The sequence below is a fragment of the Entamoeba invadens genome (genome assembly GCF_000330505.1).
Source record: "Entamoeba invadens IP1 unplaced genomic scaffold scaff_1105074726279, whole genome shotgun sequence".
Lineage (NCBI taxonomy): Eukaryota > Evosea > Mastigamoebida > Endamoebidae > Entamoeba > Entamoeba invadens.
Window position 1 is genome coordinate 29809 of NW_004440261.1, and position 1213 is coordinate 31021.

Genomic DNA, 1213 nt, shown 5'->3' on the forward strand with positions numbered 1-1213 from the left:
AATAGCAATATTTATCAAATAGTAACACACCCCGATTTTTTACGATTTTAAAATATAAATTTTTCGATATAAAATCACTCGATGTTTATAAAAATTAAAAAATGTTTCTTTGTTTTTTTAAATAATAAAAAATTCAACTGATTTTTCAACTTTAAAATAATGAAAAAATGAATGTCAATGAAATGAGAACTAAATGGGGTTGTATTTGTTTTTTACTATAAAAAAAAAATTTTAAACGAACCTTTCCCTTTTTTATTATATTATATTAATATATAACCATATAGATACTATAAATCCAACAGACGTATCTTTGTTGTTTTTGTTCCAAAAGTGCATCACAATGAAGTATAAACTACAATTTTTATAATAATATTACCATTAATATATTAAACCAACTATCGCAGTACAAAAATGTGTTAGTAGATAACAACTGTTAAAATTATTGTTGTGAAAAGTATTGGAATGAATTAAAAAATCGACCAATAGACAAATAATGACTAATTTTAAGTATTAGAATACGACAATAATATAAAAAGTGACAATTAAAAGTTAGAAAAGAATCCGTTCAAATTGGTGATAAAAACAGATGCTAATATTATCTTTGATTATTAAAGATTGTAAAACTAGTAATTTATCATCCTCGACAAAGTCTAAAATGGTGATGTTGTTTGTTGTTCTTCTATTTGTTCATAAAGGTTGGACACAATTGACTTGTACTCCAGGTAATCACCTTGTGAATGGAATATGCAAACAGTGTCCCAAAGCAACTTATTCCCCCAATGGAACAGAATGTATACCATGCGCGCCCGGTTCTGTGACAGCACAACCAGAAACTGTGTCTTGTAAGGTTTGTGGAAAGGGCACTGCGTCAGATGCAGCACAAGAACAATGTGTAGGGTGTGTAGCTGGGACTTATAGTGATAAAGATGGGGCTACTCAATGTGAAACGTGTCCTCCACGGACATACTCTGAATATGGTGCAAAAGAATGTATAGAGTGTGTTGGGTGTGTTTCATGTATAGCAAATAATTCTGGCAAGTGTGCAAAATGCAATCCCGGATATGTATTTATTGGGGACAGATGCGGGATTTGTCCTGCAGGAAAATATTATGGTGACTATTCGACATCATGGACTGTGTGCTCTACATGTATGAGTTATACATTTTCCACTGGAGGTGCTTCTGCTTGTACTCCATGTGATAAAAATTGTAAA

The 1213-nt window shown here is 31.1% G+C and overlaps 1 protein-coding gene across 1 annotated transcript; it reads left to right on the forward strand.

The window, feature by feature from the left end:
• Window positions 1-655: 655 nt before the first annotated feature.
• Window positions 656-1211, forward strand: EIN_368890 (protein kinase, putative; the record flags this gene model as incomplete). The annotated part of the gene is made up of 2 exons (XM_004255554.1): window positions 656-1135; window positions 1176-1211. Coding segments are annotated over 2 exons (516 nt in total), but the record flags the coding sequence as incomplete, so codon positions are not given.
• Window positions 1212-1213: the final 2 nt, after the last annotated feature.